Here is a 17263-nt window from a genome sequence, read left to right as displayed (position 1 = left end):
AAGTCAGATGATTCAGGTTGAATTTAAGCACAGTAGTAAGCTACCCACCAAGTCCCTAAACTATTTTTTCCTATCCTAAGTATGGTCAGCATTAATCTTCAAAGCTCATGAATTTTATTATTAAAATTAAGTTGCTATATATTAGAAAATGTTTGAAATATTCTGGGTTTTGCTAGGAGAAAGACAGGCAGAGTACTGATTATACAGAAATAGAATCTATTCATCTGAAGAAAGATTCATATAATTTTTACTAAGGTAATATGTCATGGTTTATACTCCTCCAACCTCCTGTAACAAATCTTTTTTCTTTTCCAAAGGAGTCAGTTGATGATAAATGGTGCCTATGAGACAAAAGCTGTCTTTAAAGCAAGTATAATAAAACAACTCACTACACTGTTTTTTCATGTCCCAAATGCGTACAAGAACAGAAGTAGAGAAGAGGAAATTTAGTTTTACTACAGCTTGAATTAACATTCTTAATAAACACTGGAGTTTTTTTAATGATAAGAAAAAAAAGAGGTAAAATGCTGTCAATACTCAAAAATTATTTTCTAGGAACTACTGGCTTGTGTCCAATGATTACATTGAACTTAGCAAAATACTACATTTTTACCAAGAAAATTCATAATATAGGTGGTATGGAGCAAATATTCCTCTTAAATCAAGGATACATTGTGTATCAATGACTTTAGTTTTGCAGTACTTCCAGTACTTCCAGCCCATGGCTCTACAGAAAAGAAAATGTGAAGGAATACATAGTGAAAGTAAACTTCCATAAACTGAAAAATTATCGGTTGCTTTCATGCCTTCATGTTCTCCTCTTTCACTTTTTTTGCAATCTATTTTTTATTTCAGAAATGAATGAAAATCGTTGAGATGAGTGTCCTACAATCAGTAGAAATGGTGCTGTGCTCCTGAAGGCACACACATTCCAGTTGCAACTACTTTATGACTCAACAAATATGATTTCATCTTCATTTGTGTAAGCAGCAGTGTGAACAGATGAGAAAAATAATCCCCAAAGAGTAAGATAAAACCAAAAAAAATCTGCTACAGAAGCATTTATTGGCATTCCAAATGCATTAATAAAGCATGTAGAAATTATGAGCATCAGCCTAAGGCACTGCAATGATGGTAAAAGATATCATGTGCAAGTAAAAAAAAAAAAGCCATTTAATTTTTATTTCAGCATATTTAAATCATTGGAAGAACTCAAGTTTGGCACATTCATGCTGTCATGTAATGAAACTATCTGTATGCTTTTTGATCAGATGAATTTCCAACAGTTTTAACTGTTCACTTTCTCTCAGCTTTGATTCCATATTCTGCTTGCAGTGAAGTTAAACATTCTTTTTTTCCTTTTTTAAAATTAAATATTTGTCTCACAGATTTAAATTAAATACATCCATCTGAGTTATTTGGTTATTTGTCAATCTCAATTAATTCTCTATTTCTGCTTCTTCATCTTTCCTTATAATTGAAAGTGCTATTAAAATGTTGTTGATCCCATACATAAAACTAAAGCTACATTCTATGCCAATTATATACAACACTTTGGCACCATGATTCCTGTCAGGAATCCTTTGACATGGAAAAACTCCTTTGATCAGCTATATAATGAATTCTAACTTCCAAGGTATTTTTAGTTTCATTAAACCTTTGCATATTCAGAAATCAGAATTCAAATAGGTACAGGAAATTTCACTTTAAAGGCATCTGCTTGGAACAATTACACAGAGTTTGAGGCTAAACTGTACATTAAGGTAGAAGAAAAGTCCAATGAAAGAATTTGAGCTAATTCAAAATATTTAATTCAAAGTTCAGTATCTTTTTAACAACAGACAAGCTCCTAATTAGATTCTGCTTAAACCTATTGTGCTTAAACCAGATCTTTACCTGACTAAATTTAAAATGGGATTTGCCAATGGAACTGATTTATTGTAACTTTCACTGCTAAGGTCTATGCTAAATTGATGTTTCATTTCTAACAGAATACCACATCATATTCTACAGTGTAAGAGCATATAATAGTCTCCAAAAGAGAAAGCAGGCTTCTACATGGGAGGTGATAAATTGAGAAGTTATAATTGCGTTTAGGCTCCTGATCTCTTCAGGATAGAAAAAAACAAACAAAAAAACCCCAAAACAAACCCCACAGCCTTACATTGTAAAAACCCTTATGTTAGGCACCCTTATCATACATACTGACACAGTTACCCAGCTTGGGTTAGACAAGCAATTTTGTTATAACTGCCCTCATATTGCACTTCTGTACAGTTAAGTCTTGTATAAAATTTCACAGAGGAGATTCAGACAAGTAATAGAGAAAATTAAAGATGATGATTTAAAGATCCTAATTCTAAACACACAAACCCACAGCTAACATCTGTTCTTAAGGTGAAGCTCTTCTGAAGAAACAACTCTTTGGTTGCTATTACTCAGTGCTACTCCCCTTAACTTAGTTTCAAGGGAACCAAGCAATGTACACCAAACACGTGGAAAATGATTCACAAGAAGAATGATTACAAGAAGTAGCAAGCATTACATAGTTTTGTATCTACATGTTGTTCTCATTTTTCAAATGGATCTCCCGGTGTCAAACTTGGTAAATAGCCTGGCTGATAAACTGGGGGAAAGCACAGAGCCACAGGCATGCACTGAATGCAAGTGAATAAAGTGTTTTCAGGGCTAACTAGTGACTAATAAAAGTCGTTTGTATTGATACAAAGATAGGTCAAGAAAAGCCCACAGTTTGCCCTGTACAACCAGATATTTTCTAAGCCACTCAAGACTAAAGCAGAACATCAGAGAGTATGAACTTCAGCTTCATAATTAACTGTGTCTCACGACAGCAAGTAACCTCTACCTCAAGGCTGCATTAGCCTTGTCAGCCTTAAAAGGCATCAGATGTCACAAAAGCAAACAAACAAATCCAAAGTAAATAAAAATATTTATAATTTTTTTTTAATACAGAACAGCTGCTTAGTTGCAGACATATGAACTTTGAGCAAAGGCAACTGTTTAAAAATTCTAAAATATATTTTAAATTCTAAAAGATAAAGGCACCCCTACAGTACCTTTTTGCACTTACATACCTTTATCTGTAGGTATAGGTATATTTGGAAGAAGTGCCTATCTGGAAACTTGAGAAGATTTTGAAAGAGCAAAAAGTGCTGAACAGGTTTGCTACCTCATGATCAAACTCCATAAGCATCCAAAGCCATACGCATTGTTCTGCACAAAAATCTGCTGTCTGGACAAATCCTGTGAATGGCACAGGATAAATACATGCCTGGGGTGTTCCTTAAATTTGTGTTCATCCGTGTGCTATAAAATATTTTTGTTACATTCAGAGTTTGATTTAAATCCTCCATGAAGAAACTGGAGAAATAAAGAGATCATGGATAAGTCTGGAATTAGGAATAAGTAGCATGGTTTTCCTACACATGTTGAGAAATTTAGCATGGTGTGATGTGGTTTATCTGTTTTAGATTTGTCACCTGCTAAAATGAACAATGAATATGAAGAGGGGGATTAAGACCAATTGATGGCATCAAGAACCATCATGCATGCACTGCATTTGTTCTATATATACACAGCTCCTTCATTAAATGCAATTCCAAGCTCTAAATAAGTATACCATTTGCATAAAATTTTGGATGGAAAGCAAAAACTAGTATCACCAACAAAGCCAAGATCACTACAACCTCTCAATTTCTTGACAACATTCCTGATGCTATTACTGCCTCTCCTCTTAGTAGAAATGTGTTTAATTTCTCACTATTCACTACCAAATAACTACTTCCTTACTGAAAGCAGGGTCACCTGGGATGGGGCAGTCCCAGACATGAGTACAGACTGGGAGAAGAATTCACTGAGAACAGCCCTACAAAGGTGGATTTTGGGGTTCAGGTGGATGAAAAGCTGGACATGATCCAGTGATGTTCACCTGCAGCTCAGGAAGCCAGTTGTTCTAGGCTCCTCAAAAGCAGCAGGGCCAGCAGGGCGAGAGAGGGGATTCTACACCTCCACTCTGCCCTGGTGAGACCACACCTGGAGTGCTGCAAACTGCTCTGGGCTCCTCAACAAAAGAAGGACATGGACATGCTGGAGTGAGTCCAGAGGAAGCCAGAATGATGCTCAGATGGCTGGAGCACCTCCTCTATGCAGACAGGCTGAGAGAGATGGGATTGTTCAGCCTGGAAGTCTCCAGGGAGACATTACAGAAATCTTCAAGTACCTAAAGGGGGACATACGAAAAAGAAGGGTTTTGCATGGGCAGATAATGATAAGACATGGGGAAAAGGATTTAAACTAAAAAAGGAGATTAAGAGTTATGAAGAAACTCTTGACTTGTGAGGGTGGTGAGGCACCGGCACAGGTTGCCCAGAGAAGCTGTGGATACCCCAAATCTGAAAGTGTTCAAGGCTTGGCTGGATGGGGCTTTCAGCAACCTTGTCTAGTCCAAGTTGTCCCTGCCCAGAGCAGGGGTTTTGGAACTGGAGGATCTCTAATGTCCCTTCCAATGCAAACTATTCTGTTTCTATGATTCTCTTAGCATTTCTCTCAGAAATACAAGCCAAGAGGGAAAAACTACTATATGGTCAGTTCAAGGCAGGATTTAAATCAAAGTCTGCTGCTCAAGTGAGTTCCTTGATCATGACCTGTGGGATATTTAGACCTATCTTTCCTTCACTGTGTATCCAGTTCTTAAAAACAAATTGAAGTAAATAGGAAAATAACCCTCTTTAATCTGAGATACAGAATACCCTTCCAAGACGTGTGAGATCTGATTTTTGGCCTCTAGGTCAACAACTAACATGGTATCAGTGCATGCAAAATGAAGAATCAAGCACATCCTGACACATGCACTACACTAATAATCCACATCCTGATTTTTAATGCTCCAAACTTTCCCATGACAAATCACTGCAGAATAACTCCTGGAGGAGGAGATTGAAGGAAGGATGCCAGTACTCGCTCCTCAGTACTGAAATTCCAATCTCACTAGCTGCATGCAAAGGAAATGAGTGAGAACTCTCTTCTAATAGCTTAGAGGTGAAAATTTGTTCTAAGACAGCCCTGTAGTGCATTTTGATGCCATCTAACTCAGATGTGGCACCAGCTGTGAGCATGGTTGAGTTTAATGCACACAAAATGTGAAGTGTGGATGCAAACGAGGCACGCATTGGGGCCAAGGGACCTCTTGATAGCTTGTGCAATTGTACAGTCTTCCCAATGCCACAGGCAGTGCCTTGGCACTCTTGCTACTGTCCTGACCCACTTCTGGGGGAAGAAGATACAGCTTTAAACGTCCCACCAGGCAAGAAAAAGAAATATTCTTCCATGGCTAGACAAGGCATACCTATCAAGAGAGAGAACCCCTTTCAAGGGCAATGAGACCACCAACATTTATTTTATAAACCAGACCAAATCTTAAATATTTTTTCTTTACAAAGAATCTAAAACAAAGTATTTTTTGATCAAGTGGAATATTTTCTTAATAAATGGAGCAATACTCTACAATTGTCATTTTGGGGAGAAAAAAGAAGACTCTTTGAAAAAAACCCAACCTCTCAGCTTTTATCCTTCCCACATTTTTCTAGTTGGCTGCCAAAGCAAAAACCCCATTATCTGCCCAATCTTAGTGCTTGGTCCTTTGCAAAAACAAAAAAGTTAAAAAACATACTTGAAAAACTGATGATTTAAGTTTTGGTGTCTCAGGTAAGACAGGTTTGCCCCTCTCTCTTTACCCATCATGTTTCAGCAGCAGCCAATCTCACACGCTTGTGTTCATTGCAGCTCAGTTGACAGCAAGAAAGGCAAAGGAGTGTTTAAATGTAAAAGGCTACATTCATGTCAGTATGGGGAAAAAAGGCAACACATAGACAAACGTTTTAAGAGCTTACTATAAAAATAGAGTTGTACTGCTTAGGTGCTATGGGGAGGAAAGTAGACTTTAGTTCCTTAAAAATCTTAATCTACTTTTAAACTTCTTTCCCTCTGTTTCCTCATAGGTCTATGATCATCATCCTGATGCTTCTAAAGCTTCTTTCAGATCTGCTCTCATTTTTGGCTTTGATCACAAGAGAGTCCTTTGCACACAGGGCTTGCTTTTATGATGCTTCTGTGTTGACACATTAATAAACCAGAACTGACTCTGTTTCAGTTGTTCTCAGTGTCATGTTTAGCAGACACTGAAATTTAATTATGGCGCTTTTTTTAGGAGATTGCCTCTAGCTCTTGTTTTAGGAAATTTTTATACCAGTCATAGCACAAAGTGAGCTCCCAGTAGCCACCACAGAACGTCAGCACCAATTTATCTTCTATGCCAATTTAAATATTAAAGAAGCTCTCCAAAATCCAGCTAGCCATTTAATTTCATAGACATGCACAATTTCTATTTTTAAACACTACATATGTAGAAGATAAAAACAGCATAAGGGTTTGATATTTCACTTACTAACATAGCATATATTCCAGATATCAAATTCATCCTCCTACCCTTCCTTTTCTTTTTCTTCCTCTCTGTAGGAGACAGCACATCAGCATCCTGCAAGCTTCTTTTATACTAACTTTTATTCCACAGTCTTCCAAAAGCCCCCAAAGTTTTCTTTGAATGTGATTGTTAGTTGATTATTGGGAGTCAAACAGATGTTATAAATTTCTGGTGTCGCCACAGAGACTTGCTTTATTTCAACTTGGCATATATGAATTTATTTTAGTTAAATTATTATCCACATGTTTAATTATTTACACATCTGTATTTTTACCTTGTAATCTGTATTGCTCAACATCTAGCACTATCTGGATACTAACAGCAAGGGTCCCATAGGATGCTCCAATACTTTTTAATAAGAAGTGACTAAGAGAAGGCTACATGATTGCTAGTTTATAAGAAAGCAGCAGAAAGGTCACAGATTTGTTATTCCAAAGCCTCCTGTTAGCTTCTCCTTCGTTGCAGCTATTTCCCTGGAATGTCTGCATGTGCCTGACAGTAATTATCTGCCCTGTGAAACCCGCAGAATTGCTGTTAAATCCCACACCTTACTGCACATTGGTAACATACTTGTCTTTAAAAATGGAGCATCAACTATGTGCAAAAAAACCCAAAAACAAACCCACAGAAATCCCTTTCTGGCCATTGCAAATCGGAACATCTCCCTTGCTACAAGAAGGGCGCAGAATTTGTGAACTCCCAAGGCGTTTGTTTGTAAGGTGGGCTTAGTAAAGATGAGAGTTTTTGCTGCTTTGTCCAAACCAGAGAGTCTGACTGAAGCGTTATTTCTGCACAATGTGTGACTCTGATTACATCATTCCGCTCAGTACGGGAATGGGACGAGCCAGCGGCATATGGAAAGAATCACGAGTACAGATCTCCTCGGCCAAAACGCCCTTCTAGTGGGGAGTGCTCTAGGGGCCAGTCGGAGATAAAACGCCAGAAAACACATCAATAGCCTCTGTTCCCTCTAAAAAAAAGGTAATATGGTTTGAATATAAGGACAAACTTCCCATGAAATTTTAGACAGTATCTAGATATCCAATCCATGGAAAACCAAGGGGGTTAATTTAATACCAGCTTTTAATTTTTACAGGCAAAACCATTAATGCTCAACTGTTTCAACTAAAATATTAGTGCACGTTTGTTTGCTGTTGCTAGTCTCCACAACAGTGTCATTCCCAGATTATTTTTGGTGATTGTTATAGTTAGCTGTTACCCAGTGCCCCTCTGTTTATTTTAAAATGTAAACCTACTCCAGGATGTAGCCATTAGGGATGCTCTGCTAATGAGCAGCATGCCTATCCACATGGGTTGTTATGACAAACGGCTCAACCTCTGTTAGTTGACACAAATGGGATCTCAGTTCTGGGTGCACTTTATTATGTGACATAAAATGACTACTTTAATAGATGAGAAAGGACCAGAGTTCTTAATTACATGCCCCTTCCATGTATATATCAATTACAAGTAGACTTTCTCTACTTGTATCCTGGGATATTTGGACTATTGAGGATTCCACTAATGTAAAGAAGAAATTTAAAATGTCAGTCTCCTCAATCTCCTAGCATTCCGAAACAAATAACCAATGACATTTTAAACCATATTTCTTTTATTCAACTACTGCATATGCTAAAAACATACACTTTTGTTTTCTGGTAAGGCTTAAATTTTACTTAACATTGCCACAAAAACTAGAGAAAACTCATTAAGATGAATTTTTTTTTTTTAATTCTAAAGCTATTTTAGAGTCAATGCCATGACAGCAGAAGTCAAAAGAAATCCAGATTATACTGCTGAAAGAATTAAGCTGCCAATGCCAGATTTAACTTTCCAACATGTTGATGAATCTGTCAGTGACAAAACCGATATTTTTCCAGAAATTTTACATGACAGTCTTGGCACCTACATTAATAGGGAGGTCTAAGGAGAGGCCCATTTTACTTACCTTATGGACACCTCTTTGCAAAAGTCCTCTTTCCTGATGAAATAAAAAGTTTTGGTGGAGGACTCTCCTAACATGCAAGGCTCCGAAGTCAGGCAACATCAAGACTCCCCCTTCTTTCCACCCTCCTGATCAGAAGACACATGCCCTCAAATTATTTAATAAGGACAATAATTCTATTATATCATCCAGAATGGTATTTTCCCAAAGTCTGAGGAAAACTAAACATGCCTAGATAGACTGGACAAAAAACTCCACCACTCTGACACTGCCAGAACAGCTCATCTAACAGCCATGACTCCTATTTATCATGTTTATTCTCCTAGTCTTATCCTAAGTGGAGAAGTACGTGCAATAACATTTTCTGGTACTTTTAAATTGAGTTTCTTAGGAAAAACAGATTTACATAATCTGTCTGCCCAGTCCTTCAGCTTCTGAACCCAGCCTATTTGAGTAAAGCCAGACAGTGCAGTACATGCCTCCGAGATGTCACATTCCTACTTTTCTGAAAACCACTTTTGGACAAGGGAGAAAGATCTGTACTACTGCCACTACTGATGGGGCTACAGTATAAACTCCATGCTGACAGCATTCAGACATAAGTTCTCAGGGGGAAAGCAAAAATGGAAACCAGATCCATGTTTCTGCCACAGCATTTGAAGAGCTGGCCAGCTGGAGGTTATACAAAGGCCAGCTTAGCCCAGTTCTATTGCCTATGTTTAAAATTTCCTCCTGCACTTTCACTACTACTAAGCATATTGCAGCCACTTCTTTTGCCAAGCAGAGAACCCTGATTAAACCTTGATTGATTTCTGAATGGAATGTCTACAACAGAAGGGAAAGACGGGAAAAGCATGGTTTTTCTTTCACCAAGATAATGCAAGATACTTGCTTGAGAAAAAACAGTACTTGGAGGCAAGTAAATAACATCAAAGCCAAGTGGAAATAGGATATCTGCTTGGTTCTGATTGCTATCTGGTCAGCTGCGACAAAGGAGAGCATTATAACAAGGGACAGAACAACCACAATTAATCCAGGGCAGGAATCACAGGACATAAGGAACTTAAATAACGTTGAGACAGAGAATAAGATGTCAGAAACTGAAAAAAACAGACACAAACAAGTCCTCCTACTCAAAATAATGCTTCCCCCTCTTTCTTATTTCATTAAAACAGATGGCCATGTAACTATAGCCTTCCCAAAACAAGTTAAGAAAAAGTGTGAACAATGAAACTAGGGAGGAAGGTGTTGACTTTGGAGGAGCCTGTCTCCTGTTGGAGATGGTCACACATCCTTGGATTCCTCTCTGTAAGCTATATCCCTCTGTCAGTGTGCCAAGAGAAACTGTCTCCACACTGTCTTCAGAGACTGAAGCTTTGTATTGCTATGCTTCAGTGGAAGACTTTGGAAATTACCACCACTGTTGAGACAACACTTTTCTTCCTAAATCTCACATGTCCTGTCTTCTGTGACATGCAGGCAATATATGGCCAGTGTGTCCCTTCTGTCTCACATCACTTCCTTTGCTCTAGCTCATGTATTTCTGTGGCATTCACCATTTTAATCCTTACTGCAGGGGAACCTGAACATTATCATGGCTTTTCAATAATGCCCATCAGGAGGCCATAGATCCCAAATTATTCTAGCTCAAATCCAGCATAATTCCAGTGATGGCTCATGGAAGGATAACATTTATAAGATACTACTGGTTGGTTACTAGAGGGTAAGGAACAGTAGTTAGAACAATGAACACTGCTTGATAGTAGTTTGAACAATGAATACTGCTTGAACAGCTAATGCTTCTCTTCCTGTGCTGACTTGAATCTTGACTCACACTTCTGCCAAGCTGCTGTCACCACAAAGCTGTAGAAGAGTACCTATGACAGAAGGGACCCGTGCCCTATCCAGCTCCATCCCGCTGCCCTGGGCAGATGCCAGTGTCCTGGCAAAGCCCACATTCCCATCCTCTGACCTATCCACAGTGACAGCAATTCTGGACCATACTCTGCAAGGTGCACAAAGTGGCAGCTGCTGCAGGGATGTAGGGGAAATGCATCTGCCTGAGCAAAAAGAGGAGATAAATTGCAGGTGGATATGAAAAGCAGGAGACCTTGGGGTCTCAACTCTAGAATCACTCCTATTGAGTGAGAACATTAACTTCTGTTCCCACAGAAAGAGTGTGGCACAGAGAAGACAGAGTAACTTGTAGGGATGACAACTCAAATCCAGTGAAAATTAATCCAGGAGGCGGTCATCAAAACACCAGTTACTCAGGCATTTCCAGTAATCAGATGGACAACTATCATGTCCTAGTATGTCTTAAGGAGAGGCCCAAGAACCATGCAGCCAAGTGAAGCTGCCAACCTGAACTAAAGCTCAGACAGATGTTAAAGCAAACTGCAGAAGTCTAAGAGTGTCATTTTTACCTACACCTAATTACACCTTTTTCATAGGTCCCCCTTTCCTAAATTCTTCCTAAGGAAGAATTAGTTACCCGAAAGATATGTATGAATCTGGGGAAAAAAAGTTTCAAAGTAACACTTTTAGCACTTCTTGCCAAAAAACAAATAGGAAACTCTTCTGATTTAGAGTGGGTTTGGACAGCAAACAGGGTGGTGCATAAGGAATCATGCTCCTTTCAGCATCAACTTTTGAGAAGATAAGTCCAGTGACAGTGAAAATGTGCGTGTCACTGCTGGTCCCAATGAGGGTAAATGCATTCAGCAAGTTAGTCTCTGTTAAAATGAATATTAGTACAACTGACATAATTTAAGCAATTCACTCCTCCAACTGTAAGCAGTTTATACAGTAAAAACACTTAAAAAAAAAAAAAGACAAAAATCTACCAACTAGGCTGAGCCGCCATCCTCTCCATGTAATCCTTGGCCATATTGATGGCCTCCATATTTTCAGGGAAGAGCACACAGAACATTGCCAGGGCCCCGAGGTTGTTGCCATAAATTTCATTCCAGCGAGCGCTGAACTCCTTTGGGTCCCAGGGGGGAAGGTACTCCAGGGGATTTGACAGCATGGTCTGCACTGCTTCAATCAGGCGAGCCGCAATGTGCTGGTGCGTGGTGCTGGCCTGGAGCCGCAGGGTCTGCACATCCCCCTTGGAGAAGTAGAGCATGGGGTAGCTGTCATAGTTGGCGTTGACAAAAGGAACCATCGTGTCTTGGTCCTCCCTGGCGCCGCAGGCGAGGGCAAAGCAAACCGCGTGTATGAAAAACACACTTGGGGCTCCCCGTGTGTGAGTCCTCATTGTGGCATCAGATCTCCAGGTCTCAGTGGCAGCCAAACCATCTTTGAAATGTCCTGTGGTAGATGGACATGGAAGAATGAGTTACAAAATGAATCTGCGAGACACTGTCATTCAGGAGCCTCTCTGGGAAATATGATTCCACCTAAAGAATGTATTCTCCAGGTGACTTTCATCTCTATTTGAATACCACAGAAGAAACACCTTCTGAGCAATTCACCCAAGAGAAACAGCTGTACACTTCGAAGAAAGCCCCTTCCTTCCCACACCTTGCCCTCCAGTAGCTGATACCAGCTGAAGGGACACAACAACAGCTCTTGCACTCGAGATTTCAAATGATTGCAACAGTGCCTAATACGAAGCAGCGCTGACTGCACTGGCAAGGGGAGCAGGGCGGGAAGGGAGGAGGAAGGGGGAGAGCCAGGAAGCTGGCGGCAGCCAAGCCTGCGTGCTGCCTTGGCTGATGTTAGCAGCTGGAGAGAGGGAAAGATGAGGAATGCTGGAGGTTTGCGCCGGGGTCATTTTATACAGGGCTCAAGGCCTCCGGTTCTGACACGTCCTCATTTTAAAAAAAGAAAAAAAAAAGAGCAAGTCAGGAGTCAAAAAGGGAAACAGTAAGTGGCAGAGTCTTAGAAAAACAGCTGAAATACTTTGCCTTCCAGGCATTTAGGGGTTTGCATTATTAGTATTTTTTTCCAAGGGGCTTTCCATTTTACATGTGGAGATTTACTGCCAGTTACCAAGAAGGCTGAACATTATATTAAAATGCATATTCTTCTATGTACATTATTTCTTGAAATGTGCTCAAATGAGAAATCTATGCAAAGGCAAATGCAATATAAACATAGTAAGTTACTTTGTAGAAATTACCAACTATCTGGCCTAAAGTCACAGATAAAACATGGCCAAGATCCCCCTGAGGAAAGCCAGCAAATTCCTAGAATTCTTACGAGGGAAAAGGTTATGGAAAGCAGGCTCAAGTGAGACAGTTTTATGTAAATAATGAACAGTAGTTTTCAATTATTAAAAGGAGAAATAGAAGGAAAGAAACCTAAAAACAGATAATTTTTTTCTCCCATGGAAAACCAGTTTCATAGGATTCAGTCATAAAACTTGTAGGAAGTTAAAGTACAAAGCAACCCTTCACTTCTCCCCACAGGTCCCTATTCCATAGCCAAAACTTTCTAATAGAAACTGAAGCTGCTAAAACCTTATTTAGAGACCCACATCCTGTTTCAACAAAGTCATTAATATAAGAAAACTTTGACAGACAAGGACCCTTCATGACTACTGGGTGCCTAGACCCTCTAGATTTTTGTGCTCACATCCTAAAATTAATTTGTGAGCAAATCTCCTTGGCCAAGAAATACATAATTTCTTCTGAATTTGTGCCTACAAAAAATATTGTACCCTGTAACTGCTTCAATTTATCTATTACAGTGAGCAGCATAATTGCTTAAACAGAGTGTAAGGGAAGATGACATCTTCATGTATTTTAATGCATTTTGCAAGTCCATTTTGCCCTGTTTTGGATGTAAACCAGTTGTTACAGGACACATTATCACAGGCTGGTTTATTTGGTAACACTTTTACTATATCTACAGAGTCTCTCACCACATACACACATACAAAAAAACACATACACCACAGTTTATCCAGACACACTCAAAACTACTTGTATTCTTCTCTATGCTGAAGGAAACTACACAACAGTATATTTTGAGAAGAAGGAGGTAAAAAACAGCCAAAGCAATACATTATGGTTGAAACATGATGTAATTTTTTAATTGATGAAAAAACTGCTTTGTTATAGTAATAAAAAAACCCACTACAGTTCTGGGATTTTTTTAAGCCTCTGTGATCCTTTAGAACTGTGGGCAGAGGAAAGAACCTAAAAAAATACCTCAAAAAAGCAAAAAATGCTTGTAGCTTTTTCTGTGTTAACCATTTATTGAAAAAACTTCCTGGTTTACACAAGCAGAAAAAAAATCCCAGCTAGCAGTAAGGACTTCATGCATTCTTTCATTTGGTTTGATTTCTTTAAGTGTTCTCCACATCAGTGACAATTAAGAACATATATAAATTCAGGGATGGTTTTAAGAGTTCCCTAAATTAAGTTATTTCTGACCTACAATTAGGGAATATACAGTTAAGTTTCCCAGAACTCCTTTGCAAATCTGAACACACATTTCCCAGCATTACACCATCATCAAACACATCCAGTGTTGCCAAAAAGTCATAGTCTGCACTCTTAAGTATTCAATAGCCTCCCACATTTTCATCTTTATTCATGTGCACATTTCACTGAGAAAGTAAACCCTTTTTTTTACCTTTACATGAGGAGGAACCACTGCACCACACTCTTTAGGCTAACAACAGAATAACTGAAAACCAACCTATTGTCTATTTATTCAGAGTCACCATCTGGAAGCAAGTCAATAGGTGGCAAAAGCAGGAGTACAAAAATCATTTATTCTTGGTTAAATGATACTGGAACCCTTCCTATGACATGAAGACAATAACTCTCAGCAGCCACAGCTCCCTAAAGACAGTGAGCCCTGTCCCAAAACCTCGCAGGGCTCAGCCTGGTGTGACTGAAGGATGGCAGGAGGCAGCTGGAAGGAAGGGAGTGCACCTTCCTTTCCATGCAAACCTCTGAACCTTGCTTATCAGCACAGCTTAGGTGAAGCTGGATCTGTGCAGATAACTGTCCACATAAAGTCCAGCTTACCAGTTGTGAGTGAACTTGTTACAAGTCTGCCTGATACACAGGGCTTGAAAGAGCTGCAGCCTGGGCCTTCTGATCATTTAACGTGCACTCACAATACCATTTTTTAAAGCTAAAGGAATTTCTTACTCTCATATTACACTGCATCATTACCAGTCACATCTTCCAAGAAAAACTTTACCAAGCAACTCAACCTTTTCTGAAAACGAGGGGATTGTATTCAGTTAGGGAACCATGATCTGATTAAGTATTAAAAATTAAAAGGAGAATGAAGGATGCTTGCCCATGGAAGAAAATCATATTATACAGTGTGCTTTGAAAATGTTGTCATTTAGTTCTAGATTGAAAGAGCATTTTGCACGATTTCAATTCCACTGCCAGCAGAAACAAACAGTAAAAACCACCAATTATTCCAGAAAAAAATACCCAACAGATTAAATCTTAACAATTTTAGTTCTCCCCATCTGCATCAACTGGTAGATGTTCAGCTGTAGGAAAAAAAAAGTATTGTAAAACTGAAACCACTAACTAAACTAAACATCAGTTTATACAGATAAATTTACCAAATAAACTATTTAAAAGAAAAAAGAGGCCCATTTACTCCTGCAATGTGTGCACAGAACCACCACTTCATCAGCAAGAGCAGAGTAAGAAAGGGGCAGAGAAGGAGGGAAATGATGGCACCAGCTTGCACAGCTGTTCTTGAAGCAATCTGACCTCCTGGTGGGTGATTAAAAATTAAAACCAGGTAAAGAACCTGTTTTTCTGTAGTATCAGCTCTGAAGAGACACTCTGCTTTGTTGCTTTGTTACAGAATAAAACTTGCAACACTTCTTAAAAAGCAGAAGTTGCAGGTGTCTCTGCTGGCATCTCCCACACTAGCCATGACCCATCTCTGACATGGGCACCTTGTCAACATTTACAGTAAGGAACAAAAAAAAGGGTGGGATTTCAGGTGACTAAAACTGCCACGAAACGGAGGCATTACAACACCACAGATTATTCAGGTTTCTAAATAAAAGATCTTCCCAGAGCCCAGGACTGGGACATGAACACATCAGACTCTTTGTCTTCTTTTGGGAAGCTACTATTTTCCACAAAGGCTACAGTTCCCCTTATGGTTACCTGAGATACCTGAGAAACAAATGTTTGCTTAAGAAATGTGTTCAAATATTTAAAGGAAAATCTGTTCCAACATACTGATGAAAATCAAATCTTCCGGTCCAGTGCACAAACTTTTACCTTAGAAAATGACCTCTGAGTCAGCATGGATGTAAATTTCATCATTTCTTTGCACTTCATAAGTTATTGACAGTGAAAACAAACTTTTTTTTACTCAATTTTTTTCAATTCTTGTAATATTATAACATGCAATTTCATTTTGAACAACAGTGTCACTACAGTTTTGTCACAAATTGCCTCACAAGGACTGGTATTAAAACTAAAATAAGCAATTTTTGAACTCAGTGCTAAAACAGGTAGGAAAGTCATAGATATTTCAACAAGAAATGGTCAACAGATGCTGTCCTATCAAAACTGTGAAATTAATAAATAACATTGCAATGAGATGTGTGTGGAATATTGCCCCATTAAATGGAGAGGGGTGTGCAAATCTTTGTCTCAATGCTGGTAACTGCCCAAATGTAACACAAGAAGCGGTAGGTTAGATCACAGCAGAGAAAAGCAAAGTTCTGTAGGATCTCCTTTTTTTGCACTTTGTTCAAATATCTGAAATATCTTTTCACACACACTGCAATTGACTTTGTTGCTGATGAGGGGAGCAGAATCTATAACATGGAACATATCAGCTGGAATTTTTGGTACCATTATATAATGGTAGCACTCTAAAACCATGCCAGTTACCTCAACTGAAGGGCTGTTTTGTTCAACAAAGTCAGTTTCACCACCAAGCTAAATATTTTGCAAACATATTTAAGAATGGGAGAGCAATTTAGCCTTCTAACTGAATGCAATGACATTCTGGTACTAAAAAATGCAGGGTAAATCCATGAAAACAGAGAGGTGAAAGGGTCAATGGAGATATATATATATAATGGAGATGAATATATGTATATGTCATTTGGTTCCAGACAACCATATCCAATACAGCATAATTAGGTACATGATGGAGCAGAACCAATTAAACTATAAACTCATCTTTGTGCTGTAATAATCACAGTCAATCTATTGACTGAAGTCCCATGCTGGATAGCTTCTACATCAACAAGCAGTACTGTTGAGACCCTTTCAAAGCTACAGGGCAGGACACCAGGATGGGAAACTCCCAAGTCCCAAGAGACATGAGCAGTCAGGAGTCTTCACCCACCTTTTGACTGGTGAGCTAGAACCAGTGACTATATGGCTCTCCAACAAAAACACTGGGAAGGTGTAAAAATCACTGCTTAAAACTTGAAAAACGCCTACTACGACCTTAACCACCAGGGGACATTACTTCATTTCTTCCTCTGTTTTTTTCACTATGAAAAACATGCTACAATTATATAATTTCAAAGGTATTTCAAAACTTAAATACTGAAATCCCAAATATAATTCAGAATTACATCTGCCATAAATAAAGTACAGCTCAGGTACCCAGGTGTTAGTACTGCACTTGTTCTGAAATGGTTGGAAGTACCTTGAAAGAACTTTGTATCAGCTTTTATGTCTGACTAACAGCTGTGCTATGAAAATCCCAATGGCAACCAGAAACAGCCAGTTCCTATAGGGATTATCAGTATATGCCATCTTGTCAGCAGTCAAGATTTAAACTTGTGTCTGTCCTTTGATCTAGCACAAAATTAAATGGATCTGTGTAGAGCAGCACACAGCTGT

At 38.9% G+C, this 17263-nt stretch overlaps 1 protein-coding gene across 3 annotated transcripts in view; it reads right to left on the bottom strand.

Moving 5' to 3' along the window:
- Positions 1-17263, bottom strand: part of LOC311151828 (dermatan-sulfate epimerase) — a gene marked incomplete at its 5' end in the record, with an annotated part of 173213 nt that overhangs the window by 10141 nt on the left and 145809 nt on the right. For all 3 annotated transcript variants that reach the window (XM_084202520.1, XM_084202518.1, XM_084202519.1), the window contains one exon: positions 11291-11759. In XM_084202520.1, coding sequence (XP_084058646.1) covers positions 11291-11759 — 469 coding nt within the window. The remainder of the gene's footprint in view (positions 1-11290; positions 11760-17263) is intronic.

Source organism: Fringilla coelebs (genome assembly GCF_963513975.1).
Source record: "Fringilla coelebs genome assembly, chromosome: 3".
In the NCBI taxonomy this organism is placed as follows: Eukaryota; Metazoa; Chordata; class Aves; order Passeriformes; family Fringillidae; genus Fringilla; species Fringilla coelebs.
The sequence above is the reverse complement of the archived record's forward strand: the minus strand, read 5'-3'. Positions and strand labels throughout refer to the sequence as shown.